The following is a 16,465-nucleotide window of genomic DNA, read 5'->3' on the forward strand; positions in this document are numbered from 1 at the left end:
AGTTGAGAAGTTTTTGCATTTTGATTTTTTTACATAATCTATAAAATCAATTTATCAGTCAACTTTAGTGTGAAGAATAATTACTGTATGGAAATGGTAGTCATTTGGAGACGGTAAGGTAATGTCATAATTACGACAAATGTCAAATGTGAAATGTCAACAATTAAGAAAAGGTCACCTTGGTGAAGTTCACCTTCTCCGGCGTTTGAATTTGTTGGTATTAAAATAAATTTATATTGGTGCGTAAAATATTTTTAAACCATTTGATGATATTGATATTCACATTTTCAGTGTAATAAAAAATTAATACTTATCTTGTTCACTCATATTTGCTATCAATAAAATTAATTAAATAATGATTATTAAAACTTTTAGGTGAATTGGTCAATTTTAAATCAGAAAAATGGATGTGACAAAGACGCAAAAATTTATAGAGCGAGGCTCTCATAAAGGTAAGGGCCTTGCAGTCTTTACCAGCGGTGGTGACTCTCAGGGTATGAATGCAGCAGTGCGGTCCGTTGTTAGAATGGGTATATACTTGGGGTGTAAAGTTTACTTTATCCGTGAGGGATATCAAGGGATGGTGGACGGGGGTGATAATATTGAGGAAGCAAATTGGTCATCAGTCAGCTCCATAATCCACAAAGGAGGTACTATCATTGGATCTGCACGCTGCATGGATTTTATGTAAGTTATTCCGATCATCGGAGCCATCAGACATCTCTACTAATAATTTTCTTAAAATAAATAATTACTTCTCTTTTAACAGAAAGAAAGAAGGCCGATTGAAAGCTGCCTATAATTTAGTAACTCGAGGTATTACCAACTTGGTTGTAATTGGTGGTGATGGGTCCTTGACTGGTGCAAACTTGTTCAGACAGGAATGGTCTTCTTTATTGGATGAATTGTTAGAGAATAACAAAATAACTAAAGACCAAAGAGAAAAATACAAGTATTTACATATTGCTGGTCTGGTAAGAATATTTTTTATATAGAATCATCAATTTTACTTTTTTCAAAATATATTAGATCGTAATAAAATTTTTAATTGCCAGGTTGGTTCCATTGATAATGATTTCTGTGGAACAGATATGACAATTGGTACAGACTCTGCATTGCACCGTATCATTGAGGCTATTGATGCCATTGTAAGCACTGCCTATTCTCATCAGAGAACATTTATTATGGAGGTTATGGGTCGCCATTGTGGGTAAGTTTTAGAATATAAATCCTTAAAAATAATAAATTTTTTTGAAATTTCATCTGCTATATTGAATGCTTTATATATTTATTAATGAAATTAAAATGTTCATACCAGATAAAAAAATGAATATATTTAGAGTTGTTACTCTTGTTTGACGAATTTGCAATATAGCTTAAATGCAGTTATTGAATCACATCATTTAATATTATATTCTATGCTAGCTTTTATAAATATGAAATTATTGTAAGACATATAAAAGCTTATTAATAATAATGGAGCCAATTCACATAATATGAATTATTTTAAACATTTTTAAATCACATGAAAGTTTGTCTAATAAAGATTGTTGGTATAGATATCTTGCTCTGGTCACCGCCTTATCATCGGAAGCAGATTTTGTCTTTATCCCAGAAGCACCACCATCAGTTGATTGGAGAGATAAACTTTGTTATAAGTTAGAACAGGCAAGAGTTTATGATATACACACCTTGCCCTTGTCCCTGTTTGATTTTGTGCTCATTTTACAATAATTTTCTACCATAATGTAAATCCTTTTTAGTTTTCTTGCAGTATTCACGGCACTCTGTACGGAAGCTACTTATTCTTTTTGTTGTGAAGACCCAGCGCCCCTCAATTGGGATAAAAAAATGTGTGCAAAAATAAAACAGGCAAGACATTGTTATTCTCGATATGGGAGCAGGATCTTTTTATTCTTTCATTTCATAAACTGAATTGGCTCTTTTTGGCGTTCATACTGATCATGTTTGTTGATATCCTTAAGTTGATTTCGTTTTCTCAACTTATCAAAATTTGCACTATCCTTAACATTGGATACCATTTGCATGGTCCATTATGGTCGGGTGCTGCTTGTTGCAGTTATCTGGCATTAGTTGCCGCTCTGGCGTCAGAAGCTGATCAAGTATTCATACCAGAGGACCCTGTTCCCAATAATTGGGTTGAGAAACTATGCAAAAGATTGCAACAGGTACGAAAGCTTAATTGAGTGGCACTGTTCAAAAAATTATGTATTGAATAACAAATCTTTGTTGTTATTGCGACCACATAGCAATTACAATTGATTGACTCGCGTAATTTGTACCTCTTATAAATTCTAGCTTTATTACTGTCCTGTTTGGTTTTATCAAGGCTGAATATTCAATGCTCATATAAACAGCAACTACAATAAATTAATTTTTTATTGATCATTGAATAAACTTCGTTTTTTCTACACGTTATTTACAAGTATTAACATGGCGTTTTCGCTACCTTCTCTTAACCCTGGGCATGCACAATCTACCTTTTTATGTTCCTATTTATGCTTAACAATTCGATTAATATATATACCTTATTACTTTAGCTTTTTTAAATGCATGATCTCTGCAATCCTTTATCCAAGCCTCCCGAGCATGATTGATTTTTCATTCGCAACGATGTGCTAGTTTTTTCATCAACATAACAATATAATAAATATTTTCTAACAGGAACGTAAATCGGGACAACGTTTGAACATTATCATAGTAGCAGAAGGTGCTATTGATCGGGAAGGTAAGCCTATCACCGCGGAGCTGGTGAAGAAGGTCGTCGTGGACAACCTTCAGCAGGACACCCGTATCACCGTGCTCGGTCACGTTCAGCGTGGAGGCTCACCATCTGCTTTTGATAGACTTTTAGTGAGTCTGTGCAAAATTTTTACTATGTATTTGAGTTAGTACTTAACATTGTGAAATTCTTATTTTAGACAATTTTTTTTCTCTATGTAGGTATCTTCTGTACACTGTAGGTACATATTTTTAAACCAAATCGTTCAACAGTAATTTTACTAAGGTCAGTATCCTGCTATAGTGTTATTATTTTAGATAAAATCGATACGAAAGGGAATATAATTATAATTGACGATTGAATAAAATGTGTATATTCTATACAAATGAATCGCCAAAACTTGAGATCGGGTCGAACAAGTCTGATATTTTTTTACGTTTCGTTAAGGGATAAGGAAGTTTCTTTGGAGAAAAAATTTTCCGCAACGTGAAGTTGGACCGAACCGCTATTATTTAACATAACCTTAATTAAATAATAAATAAGAAATTATAATATCTTTAAAATGCTCCCCGGCATCTATCACATGCATTACGAAATTGCAGCCTACGTGATGAAGGCCGCGTTGTCGTAAAGGAAATCATGAGATGTCAAATAAAGGACCGTATCATACTCGTTTTCTGAGCCCAGGGGCAATGACCTTTCTTTATTCGTAAATTAAATAGGAATTCGTCACCGGGGCACTTGAAATTTAAACGACTTATTAAACTTTATGGTTATTTGAAAAATGCAAACATATGTCCACGATTGCATCAAATTGCGTTATTGTAAATTTCACATACTATTTCATCACGATTTCTAAGGAAATATAGGGAAACAAGCAATCAGTGATTTTGCTATGGAGTTTGTAAAAATATTATATTACGACAATGTTTTCTTTTTGTGGTTGCGGTAATAATAATTATAGCAGCTTTCTTATTATATAATTTAATTTTTTGAATGTTATACGTAAACATTTTTTAAACTCTTCGCTCGTCTCAGCTCGTTCCAGGTTGAATTGGAATAAAAGTTGAAAAAAACATAGCAAGGCACTTTTAAGGATGCCTTAAAATCGTAAAAAAAAACAATCCTACAAAATCCTATCCTACTTTTGCTTCCTAGTAATATTATAAATGCGAAAGTTTGTGAGGATGTTTGTGTTTTTGTTGTTCTTTCATGCAAAAACTACAGAACCGATTGCAATGAAATTTGTTACGTAGATAGCTGGACAACTGGAATAACATATAGGCAACTTTTTATCCCGATATTTCTACAGGATACGGACTTACGCGGGCGAAACCGCGGGGCGCAGCTAGTATTATCTAAACTAATAATATAAAGAGGAAATACTTCTGTTTTTGTATGTATGTGTGTTTGTAATGTTTTCACACAAATGGACGATTTCAAAAATTATTTAACCACAAGAAAGAAACGTAGTCACTGAGTAACACAGGCTATATTTCTTTAAAAAAAAAAATTGAAAACTAATTGATTGTTATTACTACGAGATTGCTATCTATACGGGTGAAACCGCAAAGCATTGCTAGTACATATTATAATAGAATTTAATTGAACAAAGATTGTTTACGCTGAAGTTATTTATATAGTTTGATGATACATATTTAATTTATGCGCACATCATAATGCAAGTAAACGTTTGCCAAAAATAGCAAATTGATTTAAACAACAATTTACACATGTAATGGCGCATAAATATTAAAATGCGTTGAATTTGCATTTATGCATTCTTTCTTGATTGTTCCATAGGTTATCTATAAAAATATTAAGTATCAGATTTTCATGGTAGTTTTCAACTTTTTTTGCAATTCCCTTTGGGAATAAACAATAAAAATATTGTGTTATGTAGAGAAACCTTATGGCTAGCCTCATAAAGAATGATATCATAACACACACAAAATAAATGTTATAATAAAACATTTAGTTTATTTAATTGTTAAAGACTTGTAAATCTTGTATAGCTTTTAGATATTGCAAACGGCAAATCATAGTAATTTTTTAATGCTATAAAATTGTTTACCAGGGTTGTCGTATGGGAGCAGAGGCGGTTATGGCTTTAATGGAAGCGACGCCCGAAACAGAGCCTTGCGTAGTTTCTTTGGATGGGAATCAAGCTGTTCGTCTGCCACTTATGGAGTGCGTTAGACGCACCAAGGCTGTAGCACAGGTGAATTATTCTATGGATAATGCTATACATATAGTGATCTTGACAATAAGTTTACATTAAGTACATAAACACTATGAAAGCTTTTCCTTAAAGGCGATTAAAGTGAAACTATTTTGTTTTGACACGCTTGCAACGTGAAATCTTTAATTGGTTGTTATTTTATACAGGCGATGGCAGACAAAAATTGGGAGTTAGCTGTCCAACTACGTGGGCGCAGTTTCGCTCGCAACTTGGAGACGTACAAAATGCTGACCCGCTTGAAACCGCCAAAGGAGGCCTTCGATGAAGCTGGCAAACCAGTAGTAAGCAAATGGTTTCATTTGTTATGTTATTTAATATGTTACAACATTCAAATAATACAGGGTCTTTAGATAATAACAAAAATTGTACATTTCAAACTTCTCAATTATGGTCTCTATGTGTGCATATTTTTTTAGTTTAATGTATCATATCTGAAGGGCGGCCCAAGAGGTGTATGTTTTTTTTAATATGTCATAGTTGGTAATAGAGCTGCTGGGTCGCCTGATGGTAAGCGCTACCACCGCCAGATCCGCAACATTTTAAGAGAGGAAATCTCATCTCTACAAATTACCGATTTTAAATTGGAAATAGATTAAGAAAGGATTGACGAGAGGAATAAAGAAAAGGACTGGGAAAGATAAGGAAATGTACTTGGGCCTCCGGCTCCCCCACTCACCGAACGAAACACAGTCGCCGGTCTTCTGTGGGGGTGTGGTACATCCCCGATGCGAGCTGGCCCAATTCGTGCCGAAGCGTGCTCGACTACCACATATTTATTTATTTAGGAAGGTTTGACGCTAGCGGTGATGCACGTGGGCGCGCCGGCGTGCGGCATGAACGCGGCCGTGCGCTCGTTCGTGCGGAACTGCATCTACCGCGGAGACACCGTGCTCGGTATACACGATGGTGTCGAGGGCTTCATAAGCGGCAACATTGTTAAGATGGACTGGTAAGTTTTCGTGTTGATACGAAAAACGTTATTCCAAAGTATAAGTTCGTTACTATATAGTTTCTTATTATATTTGATTTAATATATTATATGCTTATATTTAACAATAATTAGCGAAAATAATATAAAATAGGTCTGATGTAACCGGCTGGGTGGCTCAAGGAGGCGCTTTCCTTGGCACAAAGCGAACATTGCCAGGAGATAAAAAAGGAGAGATCGCTGCTCGTATCAAACAGTTCAACATCCAAGGACTGCTTATCATTGGAGGATTCGAGGTATGAATAAAATTAAAAAAAATCTAAGCCACATTTTTTATTTTGCATAGTCTATTTATCTAAATCATTTCCATTAAAGGATATAAATTACATTCGAGTATAGGCTATATTACAGTACAGAAAATTAATAAAATTATCTATTTACACTAATTGAAACAAATTTGTATACGAATTGTTCATCATCATCCAAATTAATAAAAGCAGCATAATAAAAGCAAATTAAAAAAATGTATCCGAGCTCTCTGCGGATTGCACCAAAGGGAGTTGCAGACCACAGTTTAGTAAATTACGTATCCTTACATTGACTTGCATGTACATTAGAGAAGTATGTTTATTTGTTAAATATCACCCAGAATATTTAGAAGGAGAAGTAAACTCTCATAGTATGTTAACAAGATATCAGAATTGGCTACATTTCCCAACTTGTAGAATAAACACAGCTAAATATAGTGTAATATTTATGATTATTAAAATATATTATAAAATACCGGATAATAACCAGTAAATCTATTTAAAAAGAGACTGACGAACTGGTTAATGGTGAAAGAATTTTATGACATTGAATAATTTATGACATTAAAAGAGAATTAAGTAGTATATCTGGTAGGGCATTATTGTTAATTTAATTTTCGATTTCAATATTTGCACACCCCAACTATGGGTAGAGTGTATTAGCCGCAGAATATTGTAATAAGATCTATAATTTGTAACTACATTCTTACAAATAAATTTCATTTGAATTTAAAACGCCTAGGCTTACCAAGCTGGCTTGGAGATCTACGAATCCCGCGGCCAATTCCCCGAGTTCTGCATCCCATTAGTGGTGGTACCGGCTACTATCAGTAACAACGTACCCGGTACTGACTTCTCGCTCGGCGCTGATACCGCCTTGAACGAGATCACCGAGATCTGCGACCGTATCCGACAGTCTGCGCAGGTAAGGGACAGTGGCTACAGATAATTAATTGATCTCACCCAGAGCTTTTTCCTATCACGAAGGTTGCGTGGGCCAGGTGTGCGCCGGCGCAGATATATACCGCGCTGGATAATTTTTCAGGGCAAGGCTGGATATTTAGGTTATGAGACTGGATAAACGTCATAGGTCACAGCTACTATCTAATATTTTGGAGTAAAATCATTAACTTCAATGTAACAGTACTACTGCTTTAAGTTATGAAGGTAAAATCACTCTTATATCAAAGTAATAAATAAAATGTGTGTTGAATTGAATATGGTATGTGAGAGAGATCTAGAGTCTACAATGTATCTGAAATAAAGTAATATTTAAATCCATCACACTAAAGATGGACTACCATATTATGGGTTTTGCATGATGGTAACACATATCGAATTTTGCAATAAAATATTACACGGGAATTTCCCTGAATATTCTTCAGGTGTATTCAAAACTTGTGAGATGACTTGCATACATATTTTCTCACATTGGCAAGTATAAATTGTAATTTGAATTATTGAACTGTATCAATAATGATGTTTCCTTCTATTATGTACAGGGGACAAAACGCCGCGTGTTCGTTGTGGAAACAATGGGCGGATATTGTGGTTATTTGGCAACCTTGGCAGGTAATTGCACTTTTTGGTTTTACCTTTTACGTACGTAGTATCTAAAAATTCTATTACATTAGATCGAATACATGTAAAAAAAAGTGTGGAAAATACAAGAAACAAGTAGTTAATATAAACAAAAAATATTAAATATAATTCAACCGAGTTGATACTCGTGTATGAATTTTTATCCTATGTCTGATGACATAGGATAAAAATTCACATCATGTTCCATTGAGCTGATAATAATATCAGTATTAGTTTATTTCCTTTCGATCTCACAAGAAAAACACTTGCAGGTCTCGCGGGCGGTGCTGATGCTGCGTACATCTACGAGGAGAAGTTTTCTATCAAGGATCTTCAGCAGGATGTGTACCACATGGCGTCCAAGATGACCGGTGGAATCCAACGTGGACTCATACTGAGAAACGAGAAGGCCAATGAGAATTATAATACTGACTTCATCTATCGCCTGTACTCGGAAGAGGGAAAAGGGCTTTTCACGGCTAGGATGAATGTTCTGGGTAAATTTATATTTGTATGTACCTGGAGAGTTTGGTCATTGGGATTGTTCTTCATAACCACCATGAAAATGAGTGAGATTACGTATTTTATGTGGACGGAGATGGTTGATGTAATTTTCTTGCTTTTCTGTCTTGTTTATAAAAATTATTAGTATGTTTTTATTTCACTACTAGAAATCAAATCTAGGTAATTTTATTAAATGCTAGTAATAGCCGAAGGACGTTTCTAATATCCGCAACCAAAATATTTTCATGCTAGGTCACATGCAACAAGGAGGTTCGCCAACACCATTCGACCGCAACATGGGGACCAAGATGGCCGCCAAGAGTCTGCACTGGCTCGTGGATATGATACACAAGGGGCCCGCTAACAGGCCGGACTCCGCTTGCCTGCTCGGCATCGTGAAGCGTCAGTATAAGTTCACGCCCCTCGAGGAACTGAAGACGCAGACCAATTTCGCGTGAGTAGTTTTCTAATTTTGTATTTTTATTTTATACTTGGTCTTGGAAAATCGCATTGAATGACTGCGCTTATGAATTTAACGATAATTGAAAATTCATCTCTATTTTCTGTGGAGTAAAATGGGTTTTAAATTGAGGTCTTTAAATTACTGCTTTAAACAGAGTATGTGGAGTTAATATTACCTCTTTTATACTTCATGAGTATAATTTTGTTTACCTTAAAACAATTCCACTCTTAAATATTTGTTATTAAAAATATTTATTAGTGTTATTTCACTTATCTTTTTCAGTTTATGTTCAAATTTATGTAATTCATGTAAATTGTAAATGTTAATTTTATTCACAGACAAAGGATTCCTAAACAACAGTGGTGGATGAAGCTACGTCCATTACTACGTATTTTGGCGAAGCACGACTCCACATACGAAGAAGAAGGCATGTACATGACAGTTGAACAAGGAGAGATTGATTCTGAAAATGTTATTTAATTTATTTGTCCTAGTCAAAAATGTATTGAGCTACCGATTAGAAGAAATACTATATGGTTATTTAATTAGACATATATAGCTATTTTATAATTTAAAAATTTGATGTTGTCTCACTTGATAAGAGATTGATAGATGTTTACATTTTTTTAGATTAAATAAAAAAATTAAAGATAAGCTTTCAATTGGCAGTTTACTATCATGCTTATGTTATTATATGTATCTCAGTTCTTCACATAAAAATATTCATCTAAAATGAAAAAGTATTTTATTATAAAACTATATAAATAATTACGGTTAGACTTTTTAATACCTTAGAAGTAGAAATTTGTATTATTAATTGACAAAATCGTGACCGAAGTTATCGCATTATTTGTATTTATTTTAGGACAGCAAAAAACATACAATACTTGGACTAAATGTTGAATCAAATATATTTGTCCATAGTCAAAATATTTATTTTTTTTTGGAGGGAAATCATGCCATATTAAATAACTTGTTAAAACGGTTTTACAATAATCAATTTGTATTTTGTATAATTTATGCGTTATACATATTTTATTTTTATACTTTAGGATGGAATGTTGAGATTTTAGTTATAAGGAAAAAAATACAGTTCCGAGATTTAGTTAAGGATGTTTAGACCATATATCAATATTTTTAAGAAGTGAAACATAATTTACAAGTTTTGAATATAATGTAAAATTGCATAATTAAAAAATGCTTTGTTCAGATAGATGTTTTAATTTATAACCCCATTTGTTCACAAAGGAAAAATACAGTGCTTTCAAATTCGTTTGTTCTAAAAATCAAAGACTTTTACGGATTTTAGACGTGATATATTCATTATTTATTACATTATTTAACCCCACGTTTCAAACACTTTACAGCCAGGGTCTAATCTCTTAATATGATTCATCGGGTGACCCAAACAGGCTTAATAATTTCCAACAGATGTTTCCTATTTCTATGCCAATAAAACTTGTTAATTTGCTTTGCTAAGTACAAAAATGCAACAAAATTAATTAATAGCAACTGGAGCATATTTTTCAAAAGGTTTATTTTTATGAAACAGTTTGCTGCATATATTTTCCATGAACTTAGAAAGAATAAACGGGTAACGATCCACCAACAATAGTGTATTTTTAAAGTAGCAATTAGTAACTGCCGCTTATATGCTGTGTTCTTTTACTCTCACACTTATAAAATTTTACAGTATAAAATCTCGCAGTGTAATCTATACGAATCAGGCAATTACCTGACTTTCGTATTGCCATTCCGAATGACAACGGCGTTTAAAACTATATGACAACATGAAAAAAATCCTAGTATTACTTTTTATTTGGTAAGGAGTATAACATGACAACCATTAAGACTTTCTAATATTTAAAATAAATAGAAGCGCTGGTAATAGAAGAACGGTATTCACTTTTGAATGGACGCAAATATAGTTTCGTTTGTAGACTTGTTGGCCGAGCTTTGATGATAAGCATGGGTTATAACTTTATAAGTTCAAAGTGGCCCTTTTTAGACTCGATGGTTCCAACAAGGATACCCATAGACAATCATTCGTTATTATGGTGTCAATGACGTTTGACCGCGTAGCCAAGTGAAAGTGTCACGTCAGTCGAAACTGGAATTTCTGTCAGAATTTAGAAACAATTTTGGTGCCGTGTATTTTGTGTTAATTGGTATATATTCTTGTTAAATAAAAACTTATAAATTAATGAGCTCCTAACTTCATTTATTCTGCATTTTTCGTCGATCGTATATAAAGTAATATATTGAATAACTTTTTAGTCTCAGGTTACCACCGGGAAGATGGTTAAGCCTGCAATTGGAAGAAAAACTAACAAGAACCCACCTATTTTCAGTCACGAATTTGTGATACAGAACCATGCCGATATTGTATCATGTGTTGTTATGGTATTCTTGCTCGGTCTTATGGTACAGGTACGTGTTAAAAGTTTGCCACGTAAGCCTTACGGTACATTCATTATAAGCTTTTAATGATATAATTTTAATAGATTTGAACATAATTTCATTAAAAATACTGTTAAGTAATATCAACAGTATATATAGTATGATATATAAATAAATACTTTTAAAAGATATGATAAGGATATTTTCTGGTATTTGCAAAAAGATTAAATTTGTCAATAAAATGTATCGGAATGCTGTATTCAGAGAAATAAGTACATACTTATACATGTACTTATTACTTACGGGATACTTATGTACCTGTGCTTGTACTTATGTACATATGCTATTATTTGTTTCAGTCAACAAGTTCAATAGCAAGTTTATTCATTAGCTTGCATCACAATGTCAGTGGAGTTGAACCAACAAGGGACTCGCCAAAAGGAGAAGCATTCTTCTATGAAGCAGGCTGGAAAGATGCCTGTGCTGTTTTCTTCTACTCACTTGTGTGCATTGTTATGCATGCAATCATACAGGAATATATTTTAGATGTAAGAATTTATATATAGCCTGTACTCTCCTAAACTTAATAAAATTCACTTAGATAGTATTGTTAAAATTGCCTTGCATGTTTGTGATAACAGCAACAATTGTTCTTTTTGCAGAAATTATCGAAAAAGTTTCATTTATCTAAGTCAAGACTGAGTGCACTCAATGAGTCTGGCCAATTGGTTGTATTCCAACTGATGACTTTCATCTGGGGAGGAGATGCTATTTTCCGTGAAGGATTCTTGTTTAACATTCCTCAACTATGGGATGGTAAGTTGACCGTGTATAAATTATTTTTTAATATATAAAAACTAGAGCCCTTTGTCCCATAATGGGGTATTGGGCAGATGATATACAACTGTTTCACTGAATGATTTTTTTAATGGAACAGTGGGATTAGCTTTCCGTGTCCTGCTAGACTGAGACATTTTATTTTGTAAATCTCCACTGTGAATTGAAAATTGCACTCCTCAGTTTTGTGCTCCCGCATATACCAAGGAGGTGGTTAGTCATATATAGTGAGTTTATAAAAGTACCACAATCCTACAAGAAAAGAAATCAAATGAGAATAACATAAATAAAGAAATATCCCTGTGTAGGTTACCCAAACCACCCAATGACCTTCCTGCTAAAATTGTGGTGGGTAGTCCAAGCCGCTTACTGGATTCACACAATCCCCGAATTGTACTTCCAAAGGGTGAAGAAAGACGAGTGGGCTGGACGCGTCCGACAAGCCGTTGTTGCCTTCACATTTGTTACCTTGGCATATGCCTTCAAGTGAGTGCTCATGATCTACTATTCTTTGAGGCAAAAATATTTCATTTGATTTGATTTTCACTTCAGTTTACATTTGATAAAAATTGAAATAACTTTAAGAACAAAAGAAAAATTATGTTCCTTGTATGATAAAAAATGGCTTTTATTAATTAAGTTAATTTTCGAAAACTTTACAATATGCTACCTGCGCACGGCGGTTTTACCCGTGTAAGTCTGTATCCCGTACTACTATCGGGATAAAAAGCCTTGCCTGTGTGTTATTACAGATGTCCAGCTATCAACATACCAAATTTTATTGCAATCGGTTCAGTAGTTTTTGCGTGAAAGAGTAACAAACACACACACATCCTTACAAACTTTCGCATTTATAATATTAGTAAGATAATGGGATAGGATTTAATTCACCAAAAATTAATTCTCATAAGGTAAGAAAGATATATATGTGTCTAGTTAAGTTTCCTACAATTTACCCTTCAATCTTTTTCACAGGTTCCAACGTGTGGGAGTGGCTCTCATTGTGTTGCATTCCCTTGCCGAGTTTGTTGCTCACAGCTACCGCCTCAACACCATTCTTCGTGGTGAAAAAGAGGACTTCTTAGACAAATGTGAGTGCTTATTTTTTTTCAACAGCTAGCATACAGTGGTTTTAACATCATACATAGCCACAATTGACAACATTCAAAATAACTATATTAAGTTTTTAATTTCAATTTTAATAAAAACTTGATCAATATTAACAGTACTCATATTTTTTGCTTTTTCAAAACATTGCGACTTTCCATTCAAAAGAACTCAAATTTGAAAACTGTCATTTAGCGTAACCGTATATTATGTGTACCGAGCAACGAAAAAGTAAATAGAAAACAAAAACGTATCACGTAGTCTTGAGCCTGGTGAACGGCGCGGTGTTCGTGGGCGTGCGGCTCTGCTCGCTGGTGCTGGGCGTGCTCACGTTCTACTTCGGGCTCGCCGGCGCCGCGCCGCTGCTCGTGCGCGTCGCCGCGCTCTCGCTGCTCGTCTCCTTCCAGGTCAGTGGTGGCGCGACGTGACGTCACGTGACGTCACGTCACTGATGGTTTGACAGAACGTGACGTGACTTGATATGGTTTGACAGAATGGTGTGCTTCGTGACTTTTTATTAAAAACGCGATATCACTACATAGTATAAAACAAAGTCGCTTTCTCTGTCCCTTTGTCCCTAGAATATATATAATTTGTATGCTTTAATCTTTAAAACTACGCAACGGATTTTGATAGGGGTTTTTTACTAGATATAATGATTCAAGAGGAAAGATTAAATGTATAATAACACCTCTTAAACAACCCCGAATTAACGCGTGCAAAGCCGCGGATAAAAGCTAGTGGGATAAATACTAGTATGACAGGCCGGTTTGACAGGACATGACGTGATACACTTGACGGAACATGCCGTAAGATGCTTTAAAACCCGCAAAAACCGGGCAAAGACTAGAATTTCTTATTTGTTATTCACAAACACATCACTTCCAAGTCCGTTCATCAAAATCCGTGTAGTAGTTTTCGTCTGAAATTACAAAAATAAAGATCCATAATATATTGTTATAAATTTTCTCGTTTGTTATACATATTAGTAGGCGGTTGAAAAGACGTTACTTAATGTGGTTTTCTTTTAATTTTGTTTGATATTTTCAAATGCTTGATATCTTGACTGACGTTTAACCAGGCCAAAATAAAAATTACACTCACAATCTTACGAAATCCAAACATGGGTTTGAAAATATTGATACTACATATTATTAAAATAAAAGCTATCACAGCTTCTTCTTAGGATTTTCGTATAATTTCATAAGAATAATAGTATGTATATGAAATTTACAGTTAGCCGTTCTGCCCTGGTCGGAACGAAAATAATACAGTCCTATGTCAGTTAGTTAGAAATAATAAACCTTTCTACGGGGGGTAAAATTTTTATAATCGGTTCTGTAGTAGAAAAATCTGATTCGTTCCTTTGATGATATTTTATTGTAGATATAATACTACTAATTGTCAATTAAATTTTTAAACATTTTTTGTAGGTGTACCTGATGTTCAACTTCATTACTGAAACAATGAAGCAACGCCAGGAGGCGCGCCAACTTGCGCTCAGCAAACCCAAGAAGGAGAGGAAAGACAGGCCGAAGAAAGAAAAAGGTAATTATTGAAAAAAAAAATTATGTATATTTCAAACAATATAAGTCAATTAATTATGTTTAAAAATTTCAAACACGAAGTTTATAATTGATATATTACTTCGAGTATACGATCGTGTATATGAGAAATTTTAAACGAGCGAAGCCGTGACCGGTTCGTTTATATACAGAAGTGAGTCATAAAAGTACATAATTTAAAAACATATATTCGAGCTATTGTCATAGCTTGAGTAAGTAAAAATATACATCATTTTTAAAAATACAAAAAAAAATGTAAGGAAATCATTTTTCCTGGCGATCCTATCAGGATAATGAGATAAATTAATGAAATTATTGTATTGTCACTAAACTCTAATAAGTGTACAAAGACCTGTCATAGCGAGTCCATTCGTCACATGTATCGTCAAAAGTTGAATCTTTTTTGAAACTGAAAAAAGACAGGAAAATCAAAATCATTGATGCATTTACAATTATCTTTAAATTGCAGTTAAGAAAGTCCACAACGAGGAATCGGACCTGCCCGAAGTAGACCAGAACACGAACAAGACTCTTCGGCAGCGACAAACCGCCGCCGCTAAGAAGTAAAGCGGCACACAAACGTCGTTGTAGGAAACATACAACAAAATCATCTGAACATTACGTACTTTTATAACGAAACATGTTGACTTAAAAGAAATTTTATTTATATTTGTTCCTATTGGTGTTCAATTTGATTGACGTTTGTTTTACGCGGGAGCGATCGCGCATACAATAATCTAAGACTAGGTGATAAATAAAATGCACAAAATATTATATGTAAGATTTTTTTTATCACGAATTGTTTTCTGAAAACATTGATGACAATAAAGCTTTGTTTCATACTTTGTTTCCTATTTATTCTTTATCTCTCCTCATTAAAATTAAGGCGCAATTCTCCCGCGTAAAACTGAGTCATTAGCAGAAAAAACAACATTCGCCCATATTAAAACTTCTTGTTTAAAATTTATTATTTAAATTCCATAAAAATATATAAAATACCCGTGGTCGTAATCCGGATATATTTTTCATTCGATAGGTTGTACTTCCATTATTATGTGTAGTGTATAATTTAGTTTCTGTATTCAAAATACAAAGTTACTAATTGTCGAAGCACAAAATAAAACGTGTAGCATTTCTATAAATATTCCATGTATTGTGTTATATTTTAATAATATATAATAAACGAAGTTATTATTTAATGAGATTCTAAATGTATGTTTTATTGTGTAGTTTCATGACAATTATTAAACGCCCAATATACGTGAAAAAACATGTTTTAACTACAATGTTAGACTAAACATTATTGTAATAATGTATAGAGGATACAGGGTTGTAAAATATCTCTTTAAAATGTAAAAAAAACTAAATGTTTAGGTTAAAGCGTTGTTTTATATGAATATATTGATAAGTACCAATACGAAACTGTGTCTGAACACGATAAAATGTTTCCATTCGATTATTTTGCATAAGTAAATATTTTTATCAGAAATTCCAATAAAATGCTTTTTAAATTATTTATATTTTATTTTTTTATTATATTTTTTATATGTATTTCGTAACTATTTTTGTAAGTACACTTACCATACTTCCTCAATAGGGTTTCGAATGTCCGGGTGCTCTTTTAATAAACTATTTTTACACTTTACTAAACTATAGGACGAACAGCAACTATTTTATTCGACCGTATGTTTTTTTTGGATTCTATGAATGTATTCGTGACTGTTGTTAGTCTTTAGATTCTAATATTGTAATTCTTCCTATATCGAAATGTGCTCATAATTTTTAAT

The 16,465-nt window shown here is 33.5% G+C and overlaps 2 protein-coding genes across 5 annotated transcripts; both read left to right on the forward strand.

The window, feature by feature from the left end:
- The first annotated feature begins 87 nt into the window (after nucleotides 1-87).
- Nucleotides 88-9,413, forward strand: LOC119829589 (ATP-dependent 6-phosphofructokinase). Of its 4 annotated transcripts, none has more exons than XM_038352170.1 (15): nucleotides 88-239; nucleotides 376-687; nucleotides 770-974; nucleotides 1,056-1,210; nucleotides 1,764-1,872; nucleotides 2,686-2,874; nucleotides 4,821-4,964; nucleotides 5,132-5,266; nucleotides 5,771-5,934; nucleotides 6,068-6,209; nucleotides 6,964-7,146; nucleotides 7,724-7,793; nucleotides 8,075-8,299; nucleotides 8,559-8,760; nucleotides 9,108-9,249. In XM_038352170.1, the coding sequence occupies exons 2-15, from the start codon at nucleotides 404-406 to the stop codon at nucleotides 9,247-9,249; spliced, it is 2,349 nt and encodes a 782-aa protein (XP_038208098.1). In that variant the 5' UTR covers nucleotides 88-239; nucleotides 376-403. The 4 variants fall into 4 exon arrangements, with proteins under 4 accessions (XP_038208098.1, XP_038208097.1, XP_038208096.1 ...); XM_038352169.1 differs by lacking the exon at nucleotides 1,764-1,872 and adding an exon at nucleotides 2,081-2,189; XM_038352168.1 differs by lacking the exon at nucleotides 1,764-1,872 and adding an exon at nucleotides 1,560-1,668 and having other exon boundaries at nucleotides 89-239.
- Nucleotides 9,414-10,795: 1,382 nt separating this feature from the next.
- On the forward strand, nucleotides 10,796-16,192 carry LOC119829591 (translocating chain-associated membrane protein 1). Its single transcript, XM_038352172.1, has 9 exons — nucleotides 10,796-10,937; nucleotides 11,047-11,199; nucleotides 11,529-11,717; nucleotides 11,832-11,985; nucleotides 12,315-12,492; nucleotides 12,982-13,097; nucleotides 13,375-13,520; nucleotides 14,547-14,661; nucleotides 15,148-16,192. Exons 2-9 carry the CDS (start codon nucleotides 11,068-11,070, stop codon nucleotides 15,243-15,245), a joined length of 1,128 nt encoding a protein of 375 aa, XP_038208100.1. The 5' UTR covers nucleotides 10,796-10,937; nucleotides 11,047-11,067; the 3' UTR covers nucleotides 15,246-16,192.
- The last annotated feature ends 273 nt before the right edge of the window (nucleotides 16,193-16,465 follow it).

This window comes from Zerene cesonia, chromosome 10, assembly GCF_012273895.1.
Source record: "Zerene cesonia ecotype Mississippi chromosome 10, Zerene_cesonia_1.1, whole genome shotgun sequence".
Classification (NCBI taxonomy): Eukaryota; Metazoa; Arthropoda; class Insecta; order Lepidoptera; family Pieridae; genus Zerene; species Zerene cesonia.

Coding starts and splice junctions, on each gene's coding strand:
- LOC119829589 (XM_038352170.1), top strand. CDS start 404: ATGGATGTGACAAAGACGCAAAAATTTATAGAGCGAGGCTCTCATAAA. Junction 5,935..6,067: donor AACATTGTTAAGATGGACTG/GTAAGTTTTCGT, acceptor AATATAAAATAG/GTCTGATGTAACCGGCTGGG. Junction 7,794..8,074: donor TTATTTGGCAACCTTGGCAG/GTAATTGCACTT, acceptor AAACACTTGCAG/GTCTCGCGGGCGGTGCTGAT.
- LOC119829591 (XM_038352172.1), top strand. CDS start 11,068: ATGGTTAAGCCTGCAATTGGAAGAAAAACTAACAAGAACCCACCTATT. Junction 11,718..11,831: donor TACAGGAATATATTTTAGAT/GTAAGAATTTAT, acceptor TTCTTTTTGCAG/AAATTATCGAAAAAGTTTCA. Junction 11,986..12,314: donor CATTCCTCAACTATGGGATG/GTAAGTTGACCG, acceptor ATCCCTGTGTAG/GTTACCCAAACCACCCAATG.